The following is a 22639-nucleotide window of genomic DNA, read 5'->3' on the forward strand; positions in this document are numbered from 1 at the left end:
GGATACAATGTACCGTTTAGTATGACTGCGTTCATACAAAAAAAAAAAAAAAAAAAATTGAAGAGAGAGTGAAGCCAACTCATAGCTGTCACAAAACTAGCCGCCAAAATGCTCCAAAACATGTAAGGCCACTCGATCAGCTGTATTATTCGCCTTTTGACAAACATAGATAACCTAAGAAGCAACACAATTCCTCAAAAAATTACAGGCAGATGCTCATCGCTATCCAAACGTGGCTCTGAATCCATCTAATCACAGTCATCAAATCTTTTTTTTTGGGATAAAAATCGTCAAATCTCTTTTCAAGTCTCTGAAACTGACTTGCACATGAGTAATCTCTTTTCAAGTAGCTCTTAGCTCAGCTTAAAAAATAAAAGTATTATAGAGCCTAAAATCAATGTCTCTATAAAATCAGCATCTTTTTGAACTCCATAAGTATCCACACAACCATCGAAGTTCATATGGGAAAAAACCAATCATCTTGCCAATTTGTTCTCTCTCTCTCTCTCTCTCTCGTTTTTTAGTTTTCATCTGATTTTATCTTTTGTGGGAAAGAAGGATTCACCTTCCTCCGCGCGGCTACGCCATTGGATCGCTCTTCGGAATGCTTTGAGATATTTGCGGGGCGCGATCCTAACGGCCAACGTCGCGAGACAACATCAAGCATTCATTCGCCCAAAAAATACAACCCGAACCTTCGTCTTTGGGGGCCCAAACTTCAAACAGTAGGCGCCGATCCACTTTTGGCCACTCAAATCATCCTTCATTCAAACTTTGGGCCGCCATGCTGAGGCTATCCACTACCATACATTTGTTCGCGCTTGCATGTTTTAATCCTCTTTATTATATAAAATTAATTATCTAAAATGTATTTTATTAAAATTTAAGTTAATTATAGTACGTCTCATTGGCAAAAAGATTGTAACACTTTTGCAAAGATGAAATCTGAACCAAGAACCATAGACGTATCCATAAAGTACTTTATATTTGTGGTATTCATATTTTAATTTATTTTGTTAGTAATAATGATGATGATTAAAATTAAGAATAAAATTATTTACCGACTCTTGCTATTTTTTTGAAAAAGTTTCATACAATTGATTGACTATTATTGTCGGCACTCCCAATTGTATTGCACACTGTAGTGTTGCGGAGGATTTTTCGCGGTATCAATTTTAGATTTTTTTTTTTTTGGTACAATGGTTGTTCACATTATTTCAGTATAAATACAACCAGCAGAGTTGAGAGAAAGGAGATGGCGTAAGAGTGGAGGGGCAGCTATCAAATATGTCCGAAGAACTTCTTCTGAGTGGTTTTAAGTACGATAATACGGAATAGCGGTAGTGTAATAATAACTATGGTTTTGAAATAAAACGGTTCATACCTTCTTTAGTACCATACTTGGAGGTGAGTATTGTGAGAGCGAGAATCTCTTTTAACTATGAATTAATCTGATAGTTAATAGGGCTCTAGATTTAACTGTATAAAAATAAGCGAGGACTATATTAAGAAATGAAATATCCTTGTCCTAATCACCCTCCAGCATGAGTACAACCAATAAAATTGAGAGAAAAGAGATGGCGTAAAGGTGGAGGGGCGACTATAAAATATGTCCAAAAAAACCTCTTTCGAGTGGTTGTAAGTATGGTAATATGGGGTAGTGGTACTATAATAATAACTATGGTTTTGAAATAAAACCGTTCATACCTTCTTTAGTACCATACTTGGAGGTGAGTATTGTAAAAGAGAGAATCTCTTTTAACTGTGAAATTAATCCGATAGTTAATAGGGCTCTGGATTTAACTGTATAAAAAATAGAAGGATCATATTAAGAAATGAAGGATCCTTGTCCTATTCACCCTTCCACTGCCTTGATATGTAATGATCAAGCGCCATTAAACTATCCATTGAATCATCTAGACCTTAAGAGGACCTCTCTTACATAGAGACACCCAATAGACTTTCTAACATAGTCTAAATCCATTCATCTTTGGACTTCCGATAGATGAATTAGGGTTTTCATTTTACAATTTCTTGGATTGATTTGGGCTTTTGATTGTGGAGACTCTAGCCCTTCTGTGTCTCTCTCTATTCGGTTATGAACAATTGAATTAATATCTAATAGTTTATATTATTTTTTGAAATTTTATTATATATTAAGAATAGCTTGTGTCTATATCCTCATGATCTAAGAGGTTAAGAATCTTTACTTGAAACAGGCCCAATCGTGAGGTGGTCAGGGATGGATGGCCTGGACCCAAGCCATGAATCTGATCGGTTAGGTTGCATAAGTTAGGTCCAAGTTGGGTCCAGTGATGATAAACAGGTCTAAACCAGGACTATCACCACCGCTACAAATGCATGTTCTCAAAAAAAAAAAAAAAAAATTTGTATAGGTAGATGATAAAGAATTCCCACATTATGACCTTAACTTCCTTCATGATTGCATTGGATCCATCATGTTCAAGTCTATTTTGGTAGTTGGTTTGCAAATTTGCTATAAATGAACCAGTACTCAAATGGTAGGCCAATTGTCATATATCACAGCTTCAACCCAAGCCGATTCGATTTGGAGAAGAAAAGTTTCTTTCAACCTAGTTGACTCGAATCTTTTAGAATCTAATAACAGAAAACAAAAAAATTACGAAAGTTGGGTCATGAATCCCTTTTGTTTCACTAATTCAATAAATAAATTTGATTATAATATCTAGTTTAGGTCCGCCCTTACAAAATTAAAGTCAGAGTTCTCTTCTAGAATAGGTCACGACTTCCTCAAAATAGTCATGAATAAAAAAAATAATCATAAAGAGCTAGTATTTCCTTGTAATAAGATTTTTGCTCCAACCTCAATTTTGTCTTCAACGGCGTTGTCTAATTTTTTCTAGATTAAAGTTATGCCCTATAAATTTTTTTTGAAATTTTTTTTAATTTTGACCAATCCATTTCAAAGCTCAAACATTATTGTATACCTTCAATTATTATGTGAGCCAAACCCTTTGAAGGTAGAGGCATCTTCTTAGTACTCATCGAGAGCTTTGCTTTGGTATTTGACATGGTAAAAGGAGATGCTAAATCATCGAGAGCTTTGCTTTGGTATTTGACATGGTAAAAAGAGATGCTAAATTAGAAAGTTATGCCTTCCAAAAGTTGGGTTCATAGTCGAGCATCATAAGGCAGATTTTGCCTTTGAATCCTATCCAAATCTATGCGAAATGGCCAGAATAATCAGCAGTAGGTCTGGTGATCCGTCCTGATCATAAGAAAATGTTATAAAGAGGGCTTTTTTATCATTTGGACATGTAGAGGTATTGTAAAATATTTACTGAGATTGAACAATGATTTACTGTAATGGTGTATGGCAATGGCCCATACACCTGACCCAAGCTACAAGCCAGTTAACATTGCTTAACCTTCAGCTTAACAAATGTGAATGATCTTTTACCTGTACACAACTTAATTAACCTACAAATTAGAATTTCCTTGTTACATATTATAATTCGACTTGTCCTACCTAATATATCAGTAAGTTTCCAACATAATCTTGTCATGGCTCCAAGACCAATGATCCATCAGGTCACTGGAGCGTAATGCATATCCGAATCATTTAAGATGTGGGGTTAAATGTTTGACAAGAGTATGATTTGAAAACGAAATATGCCTATCAATTTGGGCATCCTATTACAAAAAAAAAGAGAGAAAAATTTCATAGGCTAATAAATTCATATCCACATTCTCTATTAGCACGTTTAAGTAAAAAAGATATTTTTATAAATAAAACAATTTTGTTAGATTACGACTAGAGGTGGCAATTCATGATCAACTTGCCAACTTGACAAGAAACTTGAACCATGATGAGTAAGTTTGAATTTGACATGAAGGGGTTCCGATGAATAGACTCATCAACAAAATCTATTCATTAAATGGACTGGGCTTAAACTTAGAGGTGACTCATTTGATGTATTTGAACTGTTTAATAATTAGACTAAGTCAGGTCCACCTGCTTACAATTCATTTATTCATGTCAAATCAGGTAAGCATCTCATTGCATATTTGACCTAACTTGATCAGCTTTCTTAAGTGTTGCGACGTATAGTTTGTTTGTTCCAATGGTTTAATTCAAATTTTGACTCTTGATCTAATTACTTAGCAAGTTGAGTTTGCATTGATAATTTTTCTCAGATATTTGTATCTCAATCTAATCTGAACCTCACCTCGTCTATCCATTACCACTTCTACTCATTTGTGAAATGGTTTATAGAGACCCAATTCACCTTTGCCTTTGCTTGGATAGAGATTGTATCTTTCACACAGAAGAAATATTCATCTTTCTTCATGCAAATCTACTGTTGGATCACACAATGATCACATCAAAATATGTATAGATGGATGAATGAAAAAAAATGAAATGCTTCTAGATCCATGTGAGGTGCAATACAACGGTCGACATCGCGAAAAAAAAAACACACACACACACATAGAGAGAGAGACACAATCTACCATGCTTTTGCGCCAAAGATGCAACCCCAGCCTCACCTGAACTGCCCCAAAAACTTAGGATGCCCGTCAACACTAAGGGCTCGTTAGGTTCGCAGAAAAAGAAAGGGGGGAACTGTGGTCAACGGAAAAGTAATGAGATGCCTCTTGTTTGGTTGGAGTTTTCAAAGAAGAGAGACGGAAAAGTTGTATTCTCATGGAAATATGATTCATACATTTCATGGGAAAATCTTTTCCATGAGAAACATAGAAAAATTACTTTCCCATGAGCTAGGAATCACTCTATTTTTTTTTTCCCAAAAAGGTCCTTCAGCATTAAAGAGACATTAAAGATCTAATTTTTATTAAGAGTATAATAGGAATTACACATAACTTTCTTAGGAAAGTAGATGGTCAACCAAATATACTCTGAAAATCTGTCACTTTTTCATAGTCAACTAAATATGCTAAAAGTATTTTTTCAGGTATTCTTTTTCTAGTAATCTGATTTTTAGAAATCATATTTTTAGAAGAAAAAATATTTTTCGTGAACTAAATGGGCCCTAATCGGGTCTACACCTTCGACGTTAGTGTGAGGGGTCTTTTCTAGGCTCATGGATTGCTGGCCCCAGGTAGCCAAACAGGACCACTCAGAACTTCCCTTCCCTGTCCTCACAGGAAATCCTTGTCTTGGGGTGATGGTACCCTGACATGATCAGGTAACGTGCCATTTGAACCAACCAGGACCGTTGCCTAGTTGCTCCCTCATAAACGATGCTGCTTCCCACTATTTGATGCTTGTTTCCACGGCTCCATTCCACATCCCATGTACGAAGAATTGTGGAGAAAGATGCACTTCATCATGGGAAACTTGATGTTCACTTGAAATATGCGCAAATATAGCTTGACATGATTAGGTAAAAGACGTTGTTTTCTATTTTTGGTGCTTCTCCCAAGCGCTATATTCGCCTTCATCCTGTGCAGACCAATTGGGAGAAAGATCCACCCAATCATGGAGAAAAGACCAATTGAGCTCCTCCTTCTTGGACAGTCAAACTTTCTGTTCCTTGAATGATAGATTGAAAAATTAGATGCATGTTAGATATTGGAACCATCCTACGACATACATCACGTTGTTCGATAGAGCTTTATAAGTTGTGCAGTTGCGGAACATCCAGTGCTATCCAAGAGAACAATGTTGTGCTGACATTACATCAGACGATCAAATGGTCAAACATGCATTGGACTCATATTTGAGAATCACATAAAACTATGTCCGACTTGAGTAAATTTCAAAACATAATAGCTAATAACAATTGTTCAACTTATTAGGTTTAGCTGGTCTAAGTAGTAGCGAAGCCAAGGACCAAAATGGGATCAGGCATTTTGGAATTGCAAATCTTTTCTGCTGGAAAATCTTTTAACTTTACCTTGAAAATCTTGCACTTCATGATGTGTTTCCCCATGGCTTTAGGCTCTAAGCACAACGTCCTCGTTTCCTCTTTATGTTAGTTATTCCTCAACCATGTAACCAAGAGACCACAATTTGTCCCTAATTCACATATGTGACATGGGTCCGGGCCAAGTATGCATGCATAGCTCCACACAAACCCCGAAGTTACTCCAAGCAAGTAGTCCATGAAAACAACACGACCTTGCGCATAAGGAACGCAAATCCACTGTCCAACATTAGTTGTCACCACTTCTCATCAATGGAGCTGCCTAGCAAAAAACTCTTACGGTTTTAAATTACCACCAAGATTTACCATACCGATCGATACCGTACCGTATCAAACATATTGTATCGTACCGATATGTGGTACCGAACCGTACCAATATTCTGTATACTGAATCTTACCATACTACACCGCATACTGACATTACAATAAGATGATACTGATACGGACTCGGTACCACGACGATAAACTTTGGTTCTTGTTCATCCACGCCAATAGAAAGTTGGCTCAAAATAGTTTTAGCATAAGTCCTACATAGTGAAAATGAGACCAAAACTTTATTTGGATACTTGTATATGATTAAACGATTCAATGAAATTATTAGTTGGACTAAGTTCACCAGCTCAGCAGTGTACCAGTCCAACCACAAAGTGATATGCCTATATTGCTCCCTTCCCCTTCTATTTCTTTTTCAACCATATACATGCGCATCGCTTTGTGGTTAGACCGATCCACCGCTGGTGGACCTAGTCCAATGAATAACTTCTCATTCATGCATGTGTACTCTCACATCTCCTAGCAGGGGTGCTCTATTGGTTGTTTCCTTTATTGCTGTTGTAACCTAAACAAATGCACATATATAAACACATGGGAAAGCGCATATAAGAAAAATAGCATGCCTCATTGGAAGAAATGTGGTTGTATCAAACATAAAACACATTGTCATATTCTTACAAGCATGACACTGGTTCAGCGATCCATGAATATTATGCAAGCATCAAGCATTGACACAAATACTGAAGTCTAATCACACTGACTAATGGAAAACTAAGCAATTAGTCCAATAGCCACACTGCTTGATTTAAATCTTAGTAGGTTCTCACCAAATGTTTTTAACAAAGGTAATTCTCCTATAACTTATTTGAAATAATTAATAGTGTCCCACTGCATGCCTCCGAGCCATCTAAGATGGTAGAGACAACAAACAATCAGCAGTACAATAAGCACGAGACATGGAGCTCGATTGAGACTTGAGATTGGACCACTGCCCAATTTGGTGCCATTCGCCAAGGCTAGTTTTTTGAGGCAAAAAAACTCAAAGGCTAGTTAAAATTGGACTGATGCCCGGATCTACTCACCGTCGTAGATCCTGGCCCACACAAGATAAATATGGTGCAAAGGGGAAGAGTTTGAGAGGCTAACCGAATAGTAAATTAGGTAGTCTTTTATGTGGCCAACTATTTTAGAGATACTTTTTAGATGGAGAAGAGGGGGTTATCTGGTGCGCTTCGAAACTTGTTATTTTTTTATTTTTTTCTTTTATGTATTCGTACCTGCACTATATCATACATCCTTAATTAAAAAGAGAGAAAAAAAAGAAAAGCCAGCAAGCCAAGCCCTAATGATTGGACTGAAATGTCCCATATAATTTGGAGGACTTCACCGCAAGCTGGCAACCCAATGTGGAGTACTCGCACACAATGAGCACCCATCTACCCATGGCCCTCCTCTCTGGCATCCCTTTCCTTTTGCCGCAGGGCATCATAAATGGCCAGGTAGGTTGAAACTAGAGATGATGGGGAGTTGGGAGCACCAGTCCTTGCTCTTTACCACATTGCTCACCAAACTTCTCCAAGTTCTTCCTCTAGGAGACTTGGTTCTTATTGCCTCCTTTACTTCATTTCTACCCAGTCCCTCATATTTTGTCTCCAACTATAGCCTCACATCACTCCCCTTCTTACCAGTCTTCTGGTGGTAGGACCCTGAAATCTTCCTATTTATGCTCTCTGTAAAGCCACACTCTATCCTCATTGGAGCATCAGGCAGAGCCACTCTTGTTCGCCATTCTTCCTTCCCAATTTCCTACTCTTTATGGCTCTCCTTCTCCCATCACTTCTTCTCCTCTTGCTACATTGGAGCAATGCTCAGCCCTCCCCTGGATACTATCCAAGCCACGGGTTGAGCCCCCTGAGGTTTTATCATGGGTTTAACAACCTTTGGGGTCCTGAGCATCAGTACGTCTCCGGAGACCAGTCCTCAGTGACAATATGGCTTGATAGGAACTCGGGTCTATTTCTATGAACCTTTTTTCTAGTACTTCATTCTATCTGGAGTTAATTTCTCATGATCTTAGTTCTTATGTTCACTAAAATCAGGAAGTGGATTTAAGTCCAATCGCCCATTTCGTAGTGGATATTTTAGTGCTTCAATCAAGCTCCAGGCTGGCTACACTGCAGGAGTCATCACTGCCTTCTATGTGAGGAACCTTAAACTCATTACATGTGTGACTATCTCTGTGTTTCAGCATAGATCTATAAAGTTTTTTTTTTTATGATTAGTGATTAATATAGACATCGATGCAATTGTCGCTATAATTCAACACTTCTCTTGTTGTGCCGTGGTATTCTAGCTTTCGAACAATGAAGCACACCCCAGGTTCCATGATGAGGTCGATGTCGAGTTCCTAGGGACGACACCAGGGGAGCCATACACCCTGCAGACTAATGTGTACATCAGAGGGAGCGGAGATGGAAGGATCATCGGTAGGGAGATGAAGTTTCATCTGTGGTTCGACCCAACCGCTGGATTTCACAACTATGCCATACTCTGGAGTCCTAGAGAGATCATGTAAGCATCACAATTTATTGGAGTTCATCTTTACTATTGGGCTTAAGAATGATGCAAGGATAGCCAGATCTAACTTGATAACATGGGAAGCAAAGAAGCCAACTTAATTGCCGTAACAATCCAAGGAGAAGCCATCGAATGTATTCCATCACATCTGCACAACATTGGCATGGCTTTTACTGGAACTAATTTTACGTTCTTTTTAATGTTACTAGATTTATTGATTCACCTTCAGCAGCAGCTTTGATCCAAACTCCATTTGTTGGCCAATTGATATCTCTTTTTATTATTACATGTAACAAAATCGAGAAAAACGAATGCATTCAGTAATTGGCCAAGAAGTGGACGTTTTGATCGAAGCCACTGTTGAACATAAATTTATGATTTCTGCGGAACATAACAACTCTGTCTGTGTTCATGAATACTGGCAAGATGTGCAAAGGCCGTGCACAGGATAGATATCGGTAATAAAGAAGGCCTAGATGTTTTACTGAATGGACCGAGCCTTGTTAAGGTATAGTTCGTGCAAGGAGATGCGTACAATAAGGAAGGGAATATGTTATGTTTAACCTGCTAACAACCTTCAACTCATACAACAACAACAACAACAACAAAAAAAAAGATTTTTGAACATAGAAATGTGTTATGGAAGGAGAATAGAGCTGCTGACTGAATCGCCTCTTTTGCTACTGATCATGCTGAACAAATTTTTTAGACTCACTTTGTATCTATTCCTCCATCTCTATGGAGTATTTTGTCCCTTGACTCACTAAGCAGTGCTCACACGAGACTAATGTAAGCTGACAGTGTACAAAAAAAAAAATTTAGAAATTATTAGTGAAGGGTTGAGACTAATATTAAATCATGACAGATTCTATGTAGACGATGTACCAATACGCCGATATCCGAGAAAGAGTGCGCACATATTTCCTCTCCGGGCGATGTGGCTGTATGGCTCCATCTGGGACGCATCGTCATGGGCAACTGATGACGGCAAATACAAAGCCGACTACCGCTATCAGCCATTCGTCGCGAGGTTCACGAGGTTCGTCGCCCATGGGTGCTCCGCCTACGCCTCGCCCAGCTGCCGCCCAGTGCGCTCCTCGCCATTCGGCGTCGGGCTCAGCTCCCAGCAGTCCATGGCCATGCGCTGGGTCCAGAAGCATTACATGATCTACAACTACTGCCTGGATCCCAAGAGGGACCATTCCTTGACGCCTGAGTGCTGGAACTGATCTACTTGTTTCCTGATACGCTTCACTCCTCTATGGAGTATGGGGTTGTCTATCTCTAAAAGTATTTTAGGGGAGGATCCTTGCCCACTGCATTTTTTCTGTCAAATACTAGAGCCTGCCTGCCTGCCTGCCTGCCTGCCCTTTTCTACCCTTATCAGAGCCTAGATATTGTGTGCCTTGTGTAACTATTGCCTCGCTTTAATTGTATGTGGTGAAATAAATAGTGGAAAGTCTGGATAGTGGCTCTGGGAACGGGAGAGGGACGGGGGATGTGATCGTGGGATGGGATGGGAACTGTGGAAGATGTTTCGTTGGTTTGTCCTCTCCATCTGTTGGGTCACAAGGAAGGAAACGGGACGCGGATGGGAATTGTGTGATGTGACATAAAGATTATTACCCTTGCGTGCCGACGTCGATCCATTTCTTTTCATCGGACATCTTATTTGTGAAGTAGTCAGGTAAATTGATGGGCGGACTGTGGATAAGGATTAGAGTAGTTCCGAGCTCTACGAGCTGACAGTATACGTTGATACGTTTGATAGAAAACTGAACCGCAGTGATCAATAGTTGACGGACGAAAGAACTCATTAAATAAGTGCATGAAATGGGGACTATCATTCAATGCAAGGAGCACTGAATTCACCAGCTCCTTTCAGTCCTACATGGCAAGAGGAGATTGGTGGGCTTTCTAAGAAGAACGAGTGGCTCAATCGACTCAAATAGTTAAACTGACATTCTGATCGAGGTCATTTGCACCCCTATATAAGGGTGGACCCTTCTGTTAGTGCTTGAACCTTTAGCGCAGAAAGAGGGGAGGAGGGGATAACATCTTTTGCTTGCGGAGTTTTCGACCTGAAAAGGTTGATTGGCATACTAAGCCTTCAGCGCGGGACTTGGTCTTCTGCTTGAGTTATTTTTGACCTGAAGAGGTCGATTCACATACTAAGCTTTCGGCACAGAGGCTGGTCTTTTGCCTGGATCGTTTTCAATCTTAAGAGGTCAGTTGACACACCAAGCTTTCGATGCGGGAGGTGGTCTCCTGCTTGGGCTGTTTTTGACTTGAAGAGGTCGGTTGGCACACCAAGCCTTCGGCGTAGGGGCCGGTCTCCTGCTTGGGCCGTTTTCTACTTGAAGAGGTCGGTTGGCACGCAGGCCTTTGGCGCGGGTGTTGGTCTTATCATCTCTAGACTACGGTCCTAGAGGCATCTCTAGACTAAGGTCCTAGAGAAATTCTAAGTGGACTCGATCTTCTTCATCTCTGGAGTTTCACTCTTAGAAGGATCCCAAGCTAGCACGGTTTAAGAAGGCCCTAGGCGTCCCTAGGGTGTCTCCTTTATTGGGGCCTAGGCATCCCTGGGTGCCCCAGGTCGAATACGGTTGTCATAGTCCGATTTAAAAGACAAATTCAACAAGAGAATTTTTATTAAAAATAAGTTTGGATTACAATGGGTCTTATTGATAACAAACGCGGAGATTGTTGGAGTTCCACGTCCATGGGATCGGAGCACCGTCGAGGTGCTCCAGCCAGTATATCCTTGGTCGTACTACTTGATGTCAAGCGGCGCATTCGAGTCAGGACGCAGTCTTCTGCTGGAGACGAAGTGTGTTGCGAAGAGGCGGGCGAGCTGCTCGAAGAAGTGGATGGACTCTGACCGAAGCCCTAAGAACCAAACCGAGCCGCCTTGTGAAGGATTGCAGGGAAGGTCTTGCAAAGCATGATGTCGGTGGTTCCATACAACATTATGAAAGCTTTGAAGCTCTCCAGGTGGTCCAAGAGATCGGTAGTGCCGTTGTATGGCTCCACTTGAGGCATTTTGAACCAAGGCAGGATCGGTTCCTTCATGATCTGTCTGATAAATAGGGGCTTCGAGGAGAAGTCGAGGTCGTTGTTCAGCCTCAGAGCCTATTTTTTGAAGGCCTGAATCTATTTGCCCATCTCCTTGATTCTCCTATCGAGGTCAGTGTCCCGTTGGGGCAGGAGCACTACTAGGCGAACAAGCAAGAGGCTTTGGATGGAGTCTCTGTCGAAATGAGGGTTTGGAGTAAGTCGTTTTCCATCCCGACGGAGATTGTTCTGCCGGGCATGCTGGCTTTAGCGAGACCACCATGAATCTTGGTGTTGAGAGTGGTAACTGATGAGGCACATGTGGTGCATCGGTGATTGAGAGTGGTCGTTGGGCTGGCCGAATTTATGCTGGACCGGCTCCAGTCGTGCCGTTGCCTACTGCCAATCCTGGATCACCGCGATCAGTGCCTGGACCTATTGAATTAGCAGGTCGAATTGCTCGTTGCCCACAGGCGCAGCGAGTTGTTCCGACAGGGTAGGTTTCAAGCTCAACAACAAGCCTCGAGAGGTCAGAGCACAACATTGCGAGGCATGTGATGCATCGTGGGCTCCTCGTGATCTTATACTGGTTGTCTCTTCCTTCGTTAGATATCAATGTAGCTGGGATAAGGCCCTTCCTCTACCGCCAACTATTGCCGCCGAATCCAGACCGAGGTTGGAGTTCAGTTTGAACGACCGTGAGGTCGGCTGTAAGCAAGTTGAGCAGGCTGATGGTGGCGTCGAAAGACAACAGTGTGGAAAGGAGAAATTTTAGCAGAGTGTAGTACTCTGTGTGAAACGAATATCCTATCTGAGGTCCCGCAGGACACCCCTTTATATAGGATAGCCGGATTGTCGTTACCTGGGCTAACGTGGCATGCATTGATGGTTAGGTAACGACCGGAGATACAGCCGCGCGCGACGTGAAGTCAATCTATGTGGGCGGCGTGCGATGCTGGTTGGACGCAGATTGTGGTGTCGCCATGACTGCGGGGTGCCGAGCTGTCGGTTGTTAGGATTGTCAGTCCTTATTGACACAAGCCGATGAGCTCCTCGATCAGGACCAAAGTCAGATCTTCGGCTGGGGCCGAAGTCGTTTACTTCGGGCAGTCGGCTCCTCGACCGGAGCCCGAATCGTCTGAGGTCGAAGTTGGTCTTATTCGAAATCAAGGTGTCCAATATTTCTCCCATCAACATATCTAATTCCCATATGTTGTGCAGGTGGCTCTTTTAAGCAAAATTTCATATTTTTAAGGTTGAGTCTACAGGACGATCTAAACTTATTTAGATACAGGAGTTGAATAAGAATTTTTCATCCTTCACACGAATCAACCGTTGGATTATCAACCAGCAAATCTGGGCAGGCTAATGAATAATGGAGTTTGGATGTTTTGAGATTTGTCCCGTGGGTGATCTAACGGTGGATTTGCATGGAGGGAGAGGAATCCTGCTTATGCACAAAAGAAACAACCCTCTCCGGTTGCACCATAGATGGCACCTGCAAGCAATAGTTCAGTGCAAGTTATAAGTCGATGGTTCTATACATGAGTAGTTTGAGTAGACTACCCATATATAGTGTACGTTGCTAACTCCCTAGGGTGCAGCCCAAGAAAGACTCTGTACGCACGTTGAGGAAGCAAAATTAGTACCAACTTAGAATATTGATATTATCTAGATTGGCAACATTATGCAAGCGAATTAAGAATAGGAGGCTTCGAGACTCGCACGTATCACAATAACAACTCTTCCAATGAAAATCAAATTAAACTTGGCATAACTTGATGTTTGGATGCATGGTTTATTAAGAGGCAAGTATCTGTGGTCCATTCGTCAAGATCTTAACATCATTGTTGTGGACGCCGTTGCCCAATTATTAGATTTCCTTTGTTCCCTAGAAAATTGTTATCTTTTTTTCGTTTTTCAGTTGAGTTTATCAAAATGCAGGACTTCAAGGATGAGCCTATGAAAAGAAGTGAGAACAAAAGAATAGCAGAATTAAGATTAAAGCAGGTCATAAATTTCACTAGGTATTATCATTTTTAACTCCCTCTTGGATCAGGAATTCTGTGACAAATTCTTCAAGATCATAACATGTATCATCCCAGTAATCACCGAGAAAAAGAGTTAACAAAAATCTCTTCAGCGAGGGTTGATGCTCGCCAGCATGAACCCCACGGGACCTCACAGAGAGAATAGTAGTTGGATGTGTGCCTCCTGGACTGGACTCCTCACAACATTTTCCTTGAATTTAATGGTACCATCTTTTGGAAAGCTGGGGGGGACCGCTTTATTCTTCTTTATATCCATCATCGCTCAGAAGATATTTATCTATAGACCAACTCGGGGTGCTTTTCAGGCGATCGTCATCTCGGATCATCTGAAGATTAGCTGTGATGTCAGGGGAAGGCATCATCCTTGTCTTTTGACGGATTGATCAGGTGCGCCATTTCATCAAACACCTGGTAGGCGCCATCTCTTATGGCACCCGCCATGTCCGCGGGCTACAACGATGAAGGTGAAACCTCCCCCGCGTGTAACAGTTCTTATTTGCACAAATTTTATCGGCACAAAGCCGGATGGTGGCAGCGTTTCTTTGGAAGGTGGCACATGGCACGTCCTCAAGGGTCCCATTGCTTGTCATACTTGAAAAGCAAGGAATGGTCCTGCCTTCGATAACATCATGATTAGCCCCAGGTACGAAGGCATTCACCCAAGCAGCATCTGCACTTCGATTTACTTCATATACTTCCTCAAGATTAACTTTAATGATGGAACTAATGATTAGAGAATCTAAAACTCTTGTTTACTTGTGATGGGTGGGACCCACTTGCATGATGTTGCCGGAGCTGAGGAGAGATTGGGAAGGATCAGTGTATGAGACTAAGATCTTGGAGACCATTAATATTGTGCTGGAACAGAACTCCAACACAATTGTTAGTTGGGTTGGGCAGCATATCAATCAGACTGAGGGAGCTCACCTACTCTTAATGGACATTTGGAGAATTGGATCTTCCCTAGCATCATTGGAAGCTATTCATATTTATAGAGAAGCTACTAGTGTAGCTGATTGGACGACAACTTTTAGGGCTAATCTGGCTGAGAGCTTTAGGATTCGATCTCCCCTCTTTTTTGCAATATTTAAGTCTCTAATGCTTCTACTTGTGAGCCGGGGTGGTGTAGAAGGATTCACCTTCCTTCACATGAATCCATTACTGGATGGGACAATGGCAGGTTCTAGCAAATGCATGGAGTTTGGAGAGTTTGAGTTTTGTATAGGGTGCGATCGATGGTCAACATGGTGAAAGAAGATCAATCATTCTTCTATGCGAAAGATACAACCTAAACCCTCTGCTTGTATGCATTCAAGGACTTTGTAATTTGCAGTTCCAAAGAAAAAAGAAAATCAGAATATATTTTTAATAATTGGGATAATTATTTTGGAGGAAGTCGAGAAAAATTGTATATGAATAGATTTAATACATGACACACCAGCTCAGGACCACAATTGATGGAATGAATAATGATATTGGACTTCAGAATGTTTTTGTTCTATCATTCTACGTTTGCATGTGGTATCAGAATTGGATAGAAACCATGGAATTGCAATTTCCTAATTAATTTATATCGACAGGGTTGTACCTAATCATATTGTAAAAAGTAAAGGATGGATCTTGAGATGATGGACTGCATGATATATATTCACTTTGTGGAGATAGATTTGGGAAGAATGTTGGCGTTTGGGTGTAAGTGGTGTCAACAAACTTTTCAGTTTCTTTTTTTTAATTTGATTAAAGATTTTATATTCCTTGCCCAAACATATTTTAGGAGATGTGTTCTCCAAGTCACAAGTTTGTGATTGGGACAGAAAAAACATGGGAAATGTTAGGTCAAATGAGTAGGTAGTGAAAGAAAATTTATTTGGGTTGAAACTAGAGCATGCACTGCAGAAACTCGAAGATAGTTGCATACTATTCCTTAAGTTAGCAATTTAAACTACAAAATATAATTAACTTGCACTATTGTGTAAACTTTCTTACATCGGAAGACCAATCATTCTCATGTTTGGAAACTTGAAGATAGTTGCATAGTGCTTGTATACATTAAGTTAGCAATTGAAACTACAAAGCATGATTAACTTGCACTATTTTGTGAACTCTCTTATGTCTGAATATCAAACATCCTCATGTTTCAAAAGAAAAAACTTCATACTTTTCAGGTACGTGTATGTCCATGCAAAAAGATACTGACAATTCATCTGAATTCCCATTCTACTGTAACCATCTAAAACAGTACATCTACGGTCACATAAAAGAAGAAACAAAGAGATTCCATCTGTTTTAAATAAGTGCAACGTAAATTCATCCTAGACAGGTCTTACTATATATTTATGAATATAGGTCTGGTATGATTTTGTTTGTTGTACTGGCTCAACTCGTGAATTTTATAAGATTTTCAGTCCAATTATTCAGGCAAGTACTAATTTATTTTGTTCTCTACTCTTCAGATCAATAGTTAGACTTTTAATCTAATGGTGAGGATCATTCTGAATTTCTTTTGCTCTGAGACTTTTTGGGATAGGATGAGGACTTTTGACATTTATATCATATATATATATATATATATATCAATGAAAAAAAGACCTTTAATGGACAAAAAAGACAATTGATATAATAGATTATATCTTTCCAATGGGTTTATTGTGCTTTGATGTGAATGAAAATAATCCTCTATGTTGTTAGTTCTACTGCCATATTATTGGTAAACTTAAAACATAATCTTTATGGTCTACAATTTTACAAAGTAACTATTCTCTACATGACTTGTATGTTCATAACATTAGATTCAAGCAACTGATGAAACAAATTCATTATATGTAGTGTCATGTTAACTCATTTGTCATATGCTTTCAAAGTCCAGAATATTTCAATTATGGGTTATAAAGTTTGCTATCATAATGATAAGTTATAATAGCTGGTTCTTTAAATCTAGTTCAAGCCCTTTACAATTTTGCATTGTTTGAGATGCTTTTGCCCTATGGGTTCCCGTTCAGAAACTACACCAGTTGTTTCCATGCCTCTCATGGTTATAAGTCATCCCATTTGCCCAAACCACAAAACATTTGTCGAACACCTAGAAAATTAGTTCCCCAAAAATATCCCCTCGTATGCTTCTTCCCCCACCTTATGGCCGTTTATTTTCTTAGCTTTGTTGTATAAATCCTGTCCTAACCTATTCCTGCATCTATAATTCTATTTTTTGAATGGGATCTTTATCCATGCACACAACTCTGGTAAATAGTAAAAAAATTAAATAATAATTTTATTTTTATAATAAAATCAAGATTCGTCATTTCGATGCCAAACTCCACATCAATACTATTTTATTATAGTGTCGGTATATAGTACCATACAAAATTGCATATCGGTTCAATACCAATATATTATAGTACATCTGATATGGTATGATACCGATCGGCAGGATGAGTTTTGATTAAAATTTTTAGTAATGTCATATAGTGGCTACTATTTAGATGGTGGCGATCGTTGTAATGTTATTGTGGCCTATCATCTTTAACCATATGTCAAATATGTTCGAGAAAATTTTAGTACCCATTGTCACATCCGAAAGCACGCGTTCTCATAGTGAGAGTCTATTACCTAATCCCTGCCCATCACTAAGGTCCACACGCTTCCGGCCAAAGAAGATCTGAGGCGGATCTTGGTAGAAAACAATGCTCCATCCCTGATGATATATAGTAAGTTTGGTGAGATTAGTTAAGGCAAATTGGCGAGGTCCAATTTTATCCAAGCTAAGGTTAAAATAAGATTGAATATCGATTGGATATTAGTATATCCAAATCTATATCCAAATATATCCAAATATGATATATAGTAAGTTTGGTGAGATTAGTTAGGGTTGAAATCAGATTGGACATCAATCGGATACTAGTATATTTATATCCATATTTATTTTATTTTACGAATACAGATATGGATACTAATGTTGATCAGATGTAAAAATTCATATCAATATTTATTTTAAATAGATACATATATAAATCAAATAGTAAAAGTATGAATATAAATACAGATATAAATCAGATAATGATATTTTATAACAATGGAATCAAAGATATTACTAAACCGATGATAAATCAATTAGTAGCACATTAAATGAAGCTATAAATAGAACTAAATATTCAAATACAGATTGTGTAGTTGTTTATCCACGTCCATATCCAATTTTCTTTGATAAATATGAATATAGATACGGATATTAGTTGGAGGCTCGAATATTCATCTCTATCCAGATAGATTTGGATACACAATAGATCGAGATGGACATTATTCAATCTACCTCTAGTTGGAGCTCCACTATGGCACCAGCATTTGGATCACAACCTTCCTTCTTAGCATCCAACGTTCACCATGGACAGGCAGTCAACAGAAAGACAGACTACTGTCTCAGGTCCTTACAGAAGTCCTGTCTTATTTTTTAAAACCAACCTATGTAAAAAGGCTAAACCTACCCCTACCCGGGCATGCACTTAATATATGCAATGCCATTTAACTGCACTTCCCCTTAATATGTGGGCCTCTGATGAATGGACATGGGTGGTCATACTTTATGTAGCATGGTGAATTTAGATCATGCACTATGTATAGAACCTTTTTTGTTTTGTTTTTATTATTATTATTATACAAAGACTCTTATTCTTGAGAGCATATAGCTGGCTCTGAAGTCCTCTGTTACTAGGCACAGCCAACATCAGCAATCTAGCTAAGAACTAGATGTTGCCCAAACCATTCATCACCTGTAGTAACATCAATGTGCCTGTCATTAAGCCACACCAATTCTAAATCTCATAGGCTAGAGCAATTGTAGGAGATTTTTAGTACTCCTATCTTAATAAGCTCCATTTTATTTTAAATTTCACATTTTTAGTGCAGCATACAAATCAAGCAACCAAAGGCTCCTATGCAGATAGCATGTATACATGTAAAAAGCATGGCATGAATGGCGTATATGAAGCCAACCATCTACATAAAAATAATCGAATTACGCCTTAACCATATAAATAAATCTTCAATGCAAAATTTCCATGCTACGAACTTACAAAGATACAATAGCGATTCTCATCTATTGTGTAAGCTTGTACCAATCAAATTCATTATGTACCTTTTTTTATACTGAAATAGATGTATCATACAGAATGGATATCGATAGCACGGGCCTTCTTAGCTGTATAAATAAATCTTCGATGCAAAATAAATATCGACAATCTTGGTCAGCATTAAGGATCGCAAGCACAACAACAAAAAAAATTGTATATATTTAATTTGTTTAAAGCATCACTAAGTAATCTTTCTGGGCTTTGCAGGTATACATGATTAAAATATGAGGAAAAAATAAATAATACCCAATTGCAAGATTCCCAAGTATGCTCATCGGCAGGAGACAAGTGATGGTCCACGTCCAAGCCTCCGTATTTGTGGGTCCCTTAGGCCAAGCAACAAGTGTGGAAACTGGAGAGCAACATGGAGCCCAAGATTCCATAGCCTTGCACTACGTAATATATGACCCCTTAGATGTGCCTCATTAATATATAAATCTTACTTTGAACTTGGTAAGAAAGCAACATTAACCGCTTCGGATGCGAGGCCTGTCCTATTCTCCGCCCCTTTTGGTGGTTGCAACAACACCACCTTCCCTTCTTGCTTTGATCCTTATCTTACCTTGCAATTGTTACAATTAATTTGATCATTGACTTAATTATATTATATAAGATGCAATCAGACTGTATAGAAATTTGATAAGCGCTGATATAAGCTTCCATGACAGGCCATGGCTCTTGCTCATCAACAACCTTGTTTGCAGGGTATATATTTTAAGTTGAAGAGTTATCAGTATGCTGACCGCATCCACATCCGTCGTGTGTGAGCCGTCGTTGTACTAAAAAAAAAGAAAAGAGTTATCAGTATATGACATTAATTATGTTCATCTACATTGACCAAAAGTCATATGAAATCTAGCGATATGCTTTGCATGATCATCATGAAAGTAAGGCATGGCGGCTGTGATTCACTGCTCTTAATACAATTTTACTTTCAATTAATATTCTTTGTTTCCCTTTCAGAAAAAAGCTAAAATAATCAATAGATATTTTTAAAAATATATTTATATATGTTGATCAGTGTCTTGGTAGATGGCGATTTTTTTGTCCCGAACAAGACTTGGTTTGGGGACCATGAATAAAGGCTCAAAACATTTTGCAATAGGACAGGAGAAAACTTCTTGTGTTAGTTGCATGACCTTCAAAGAGCACCATCTTTTATCTAGGACTGAGGTGACTTAGATATTTTAGTCATCGACCTTCACTTTTTGTTTGTCTGTAAATTGTAATGTAGAACCATACACCTGAATTATTATGAGTGCAATTAACTTGCCTAGTTCGTTGGCTAGAACTCTGTGGGTGTATTAGGTAAGCAATGATGTCACACACAAAAAAAAAAATTCATAGCATCTTGGTCCAAAGTTGGACTCTAAATGTTGGTCGATAGGCCTCGTGACATCCCAAATCTCAATCAAATTATTCATCTTAGCTGGTTCAAAGCTTGACGTGAACTAGAACCTTATAGAACCATGCAATCTCATCTTCAGACCAAGCACAGCCTAAATACTAAAAGAAAGTTGGCTCTGGTCGGTATAAGAAAAAGATTAATGGAGTGGGACGCCTTGGTTGGTGCTCTCCGATGTTTACCGGTGCTTCTTTTTCCTCCTCACTCAGCTGATGTCATTTGCCACACGTGTTTGAAAACACTATGTGATAAAAATTCTACTGAGGGCCACCGCAAGTCATGTTCATGATGACATGTCCAGCTCTCCTGTTTTCTCTGAATCTCTACAATAGAGTTGTTATTTTGTTCTAAATTAACATTGTGTCATCAAAATAAGTATGGTGATGTGGTATAATCAGATTCGGCCGACTCACCGATATGGTAGCCCCGACATCTTTTTAATATGATCAGACTAAGTCCACTCCCACCAACTAGACAGTCAAACTAAGCAGATCATAAGCAACCAACCTCTAAGGTTGAATTCTTTGGCTCGACCAAACAACCACTCAGCTCTGTACTAAGCTAACTAGAGCTCTCTTAGCTCGGACAACGGTCGAAAATGCACTTCCCTCACTACACCTAGTATTAAAGTTAGGCACTTACTCACCTAGGCGATCAAAACACATGCTGCCACATTTCTGATACGATCTTAAGCTATTACAAGCATGATTTCAGATGATTATAATAGGATTTCACACAATTACAACAGAATTTCTAATGGTTACAACCAACTCTAGGTTGTCAGAACGCAATCTCCAGAAATTCTATATCTTTCAGCTATAAATAAATTCAGAGATTCTCCATAAAAAATAACTACTAAATCTCAATTAAAACAAAATTATCTAATTTGATTCCTCGTTTCTTCCCATGCAAACACTCCCTCTCACAACATAAATATCGGAGGGCATGAACGAAGCAAAACTCTGGTGAATGATCCTTTTATTATCTCGCAGTCCATATCAGCAATCCAAAGATTAGCAGCAACAGATATATTAAAAAATTTAAATTCACATCACAACATATTTTAAGAAACAATAAAAACTTAAAAAAAGAAATATTAAAAAGCATAAAAGTGATGGTGATCCGAGGAACTTTCCTTGAAGCTTCAATTGACAAATGGCACGCGATTATATATATATATATAGGAATCTTTGACTCGTCTAATATCCTCGCAAAGGAGATACCGTGGGCCCGACAAATAGCAGCCGTCCAATTTAATGCCTGCCGTGGTTGGAGCGGTCCGCAATCAGTTAATGGCTCATCAATTTGAACCGTCGAGTAGGTGGATCTCTGTCCTGACGTCCGAGAAGACGATCCACAGTCCTCGGTTTAAAAATCGACGGTCTAGATTACAACCTTTTGAACTGGTCGAGCCCACATGAAGCTCCCCTTTTTGTACGATTTATCCAGAAATTATTATATTTTCACCTCATGTTTTCGTTCGTCACATCTAGAAGATTTTGGAGGTGTCTGGACGGTGCCATTTTGACGTAGGAATGGAGTAAATATGGGCCGCTCAACCGAGCAAGGATACTGTTTTCATATGCAATTTTTTTATTAATTCACAAAATTTATTTATTTCTACAAGAAAATAAATAATTAAATAATCTTTAGATATTATTATTTTTAGTTGAAAGACTTTTCTATGTCTCTCTCTTTTTCTTTTTTTTTTGCAGCTGGGCGTTTTGGAGCATAAATATAATTAAATTATTGAAGAGCCAAAAAAAAAAAACAGCTTTAAATGCAATTCAGGGATTAACAAAAATTATATAGGACAAACACCAAAAAAAAAAAAGGCGAGCTTCTTATTTTGCCATATTTTTTCTGGTACCTATTTTCAAAGAAAAATTCAAAAATCATAAACTTATTGTACTAACAGAATCATCAGTCCCATTATTAAAAAATACAAAAGAAGAAAAAAAATCGCAGTACATACTGCATGGCCAAATAATAACACTAAACAAATTAGTTATTTAGCAAATCAATACACATATATAGATAAATCGATATACAATTTCTAGAACATAGTGTTTATCATCCTGCAAATTAATCATTCTGCAAGCCAATATATACTCTTAGGTAAAACGATGCATAGTTTTTAAAAACATAGTATTCATCAAAATTGATATACAGTTTTCTAGATTTGTTTAATATAAGAAATTTCGTACATATCATTCATTAGAT

General features: G+C 38.8%; 1 protein-coding gene across 1 annotated transcript; it reads left to right on the forward strand.

The window, feature by feature from the left end:
- The first annotated feature begins 7748 nt into the window (after nt 1–7748).
- LOC103698764 (probable xyloglucan endotransglucosylase/hydrolase protein 32) lies at nt 7749–10110 on the forward strand. Its single transcript, XM_008780811.3, has 4 exons — nt 7749–8217; nt 8306–8406; nt 8560–8777; nt 9649–10110. The coding sequence occupies exons 1-4, from the start codon at nt 8022–8024 to the stop codon at nt 10010–10012; spliced, it is 879 nt and encodes a 292-aa protein (XP_008779033.2). The 5' UTR covers nt 7749–8021; the 3' UTR covers nt 10013–10110.
- Nucleotides 10111–22639: the final 12529 nt, after the last annotated feature.

The sequence above is a fragment of the Phoenix dactylifera genome, chromosome 18 (assembly GCF_009389715.1).
Source record: "Phoenix dactylifera cultivar Barhee BC4 chromosome 18, palm_55x_up_171113_PBpolish2nd_filt_p, whole genome shotgun sequence".
NCBI lineage: Eukaryota > Viridiplantae > Streptophyta > Magnoliopsida > Arecales > Arecaceae > Phoenix > Phoenix dactylifera.